Raw genomic sequence first — 3,415 nt, forward strand, 5'->3', positions numbered from 1 at the left:
TCCTGCGTTCTGCAGAAATACTATTAACGACTGAAGCGATACTTGCCTTTAACCATCCGGAAAAGTTCTCTACAGAGCTGTCTACAACACCTGTATGAAGATGTCAATTAAGTGAAAACGTGATCGCTTTCTCCACCTCCCTACTGGCTGAAAGTATCCCAAATAGGTATGGATAGGCAGCACTAAAATTGAGAACAAAGTGATAAGGAGAAATAGACGTGATACATTATCCCATGGAACCATGTTAAACTCCAGCCCCTGTTAGCTTACTGCCTTTAGACCAGTGTTTTTACAACTAACGATGGAAATATGTGATGAGCAGCACGGTCCCCTCTCTCCCAATGGAGTTCCCAAAGAGGATGAGATTCTAGATCCAGTAGAATTGTCAAGAGGTATTGGCAACGCTGTGGTCAAATATCATCCCTGTTAAATGCAAATTCGACCACTACCGCTGTTGGTTAGAGGGTGATTTTCTTGCAGCACTGACTACGTCGTAAATGCCGACACTGGAGGTTGACCAAGGCTCTCAAAAAATGGGAGAGGGCCGTGAATTACCTTAGTTGTTTATTCAAATCCGCCTCGTACTTAAGCTGGCCGCATGACCACTGCGCGATGACAGTGGCGCCTCAGCCCCAGTGTACTTCGTCAATACATATTCTGCCCTAGTATTTTGTCGTCTTTCATCTTCATGGAAGTCTCGGGGCGTTAAAAATCCTTCTTAAATTATCGAAGTGAAAGACAAAATAACAGTCCTTAAAATGGAATATAATTAAACTTGAAAATAAAATCAGTTTAAGCCATTTCTGCTGCACTTTTTATCAAAATTTATTTTTGTAAAAAGGATATCATCTAGAGCAGATGTACCGAAGGGGTGCATATTTGGCTAGATATTGTACCGAAGATAGGGTTATTCGATACCTTTTTCTACACAAACAAGAGGACACAAATTGGCTCACTTTAGATTGATATTTAATTTGGAAGATATAAGCTGAATGGGGAAAAGGGAAGGAGAGAGGAGTGTTTCAAGCCTTCCCAATTTCGGTTCATATTTGGGTGGTTGATTCGGACCTAATCCTTCACATCATCAACACATAGATGGATCTTAAATACATTCATTATTACAATCATTGGGTTCCGTTTCTGCCCATTATTTTTAACTGGCCTTATAATGTAGGTTCAACCCAAACGGAAGCGTCGGCACTTTTTAAATAATCAACATTTTTGGACTTATTCATCGTAAGGCAGTTGAGTATTCAAAATTAAACTATTTCTAATCACTGAAGATTGAAGGCGATGCGAGTCAGAACACTGATGTTGCAACCGATTTAGCGATGTCCATACCCATTATACGGAAAAGAGATAAATCTAATCTTTTGTACTTGGCTGAGATTAACAAAGTTCTAGGATTCTCCACTACAAATCACTGTGACTACTGATATTTTTATTCTTTTTTTCTTTGCTGAGGTCCGTTTTGACTACTATTCGTTAGTAAATTCGTCATGAAAATACAATTATTTGCCTCTTACCCACTACAATGTACTCTAACATTTTACCTGGAACAAGAAATAGCCATTAGCAAAGTGGATACTAAATGAGGCTGTATATAAACTGCAAAGCCCATTAACAGCACTTTTAGGCTTGCAAACCATACAAATTTGCCGGTCCGAAGTACTTTGGATCTCAATACTACAACCATAATTAGAGCCAGTGGCCGACTTCTTAGAAGAGCAATCATGCTGGAACATTGAAGTCGATGACTTCAATAAATAACTAGTTTTACAGTCCAAGTGCCTCGTATTTTAGCTGTTTATCTGGTTTACTGCAAAACCGCCCCTTCACCAATTTGTGTCCACTTCCTATTCTTTTGAGTTATGCTTTTTAAGGCAAGTTTTGCAATACCAAGTGATTTTGGGACGCTAGTTTCATTGTGGAACTAATCGTATGCAGTCAGCTCAAAAAACGAACAAAATAATCAGCTAACGAGGATATGTCTAATGCATTGAATCGATGGGTCGAATAAGACCTTCCGTCTTAGTGATTTCAATTAGGAAAATGAGTCACGTAGGATGCTTAAGCCGAGACCAAGGAAGATGGGGATGAGCTGAAAGTAATGTGTAAATTTAAAGCATGCATGCTTATTTGGCTAGAAAAGTAGAAGGTTTGCTTTGATATTTCATTAGGCTTAATGAACAGAGACTAATTCTGTCAGGCTAGCAAACCCTCAGCATGATACATGGATGAAAAAAGCTAATAAAGCCCGATTGGTGACTCATTGTAGACACCACCTATCATAACTTCAAGGGAATGGATTACCAAATTGGAGGGAATGTCAATCACAATCAATTAATGAAGATGAAGGGACAATAGGACCTGTGGACGGAGTGACACACCATTTCCTTTGTAGGATGATACTTGAATCCAATGAAACTCAAAACATGCAGACCACTTGGTGACAGGACGGACATCTGGTTACCAGGATGTTATGAGTAAAAAACGGTTTCGATACGAAGACAACAAAACAGTAGCGACCATTTGAACGTACTTTTTACCTATTCTGTTTTTTGCTGGCAATATACTAAGATGAAGGCAGTTCTAAATGACGCAGCTCTTATTTAATAACTTGATAACTAAATTTGACATTTATAAAACTGATTACACTGACTTATTAGCCCTTGTAAGGGCAAGGGGTGATAAAATCGCGAGGCCAATGGTCTCTATCCCAACTCCAACCACTATTTCGATGCCTAGGCGCCTGTACTCCTGATAGGTTTGTGCAGTTGAAGGGAGAGTTTGGCAAATTCACGAGCTTGACAGGGGTGACCTTTCTCATGACCCTAGGATTTTCGTCACCCAACGATAGTCCCATCTACAAGATCTCTAGCTTCGGGTCGAGAAGTGTTTAAATTTCTGTGTATATGCATGTGCAACCAACTGTCTTTAAATTCCTTAAACTTGTTTCAATGTGTCTGAAGGGTTATTTGTGCTGCATCTAGTCAGTCGTGTTATTACGAATTCGTGTAGAGGGTAAGAACGCACCTGACGCAAGTTCTCAAATCACCACAGCTGAAGATCCAAATATCTACCTTTCTAATGTTATTTTAAGCATTTTAAGCAGACATAATCATTGTGGGGATTAGATGGCTAAGAAAATGAGGCTGCAAGTAGGGAAGAAATGCCTGCTCTGATTCAAATATGTCATGCTTCAAATTTTCCACTAGTCAAAGTGTGGGAACTTCAAAGCAATTTCTTCAGTTTACATTCAGCACATTTTTACAGTTAGACAGCAAAAATGTGACTTAAAAATGTTCAGTTCAGAGTTCTTGTATTTCAAACATGTTGGAGCTGAAATTCGTTTCATAATATTGAGATGTTTAAAATACAAAATTCTAGTGTTTTAGAGTAAGAGTATAAAAAG

At 38.9% G+C, this 3,415-nt stretch overlaps 1 protein-coding gene across 1 annotated transcript in view; it reads right to left on the minus strand. All coding sequences in view use genetic code 11, as the record gives it.

Moving 5' to 3' along the window:
• Positions 1-1,745, minus strand: part of EGR_04700 (hypothetical protein) — a gene marked incomplete at both ends in the record, with an annotated part of 2,367 nt that extends 622 nt beyond the window's left edge. The window contains 2 exons of the mRNA XM_024493949.1: positions 957-988; positions 1,554-1,745. Coding sequence (XP_024351702.1) covers positions 957-988; positions 1,554-1,745 — 224 coding nt within the window. The remainder of the gene's footprint in view (positions 1-956; positions 989-1,553) is intronic.
• Positions 1,746-3,415: the final 1,670 nt, after the last annotated feature.

The sequence above is a fragment of the Echinococcus granulosus genome, assembly GCF_000524195.1.
Source record: "Echinococcus granulosus chromosome Unknown EG_S00030, whole genome shotgun sequence".
NCBI classification, from domain to species: Eukaryota; Metazoa; Platyhelminthes; class Cestoda; order Cyclophyllidea; family Taeniidae; genus Echinococcus; species Echinococcus granulosus.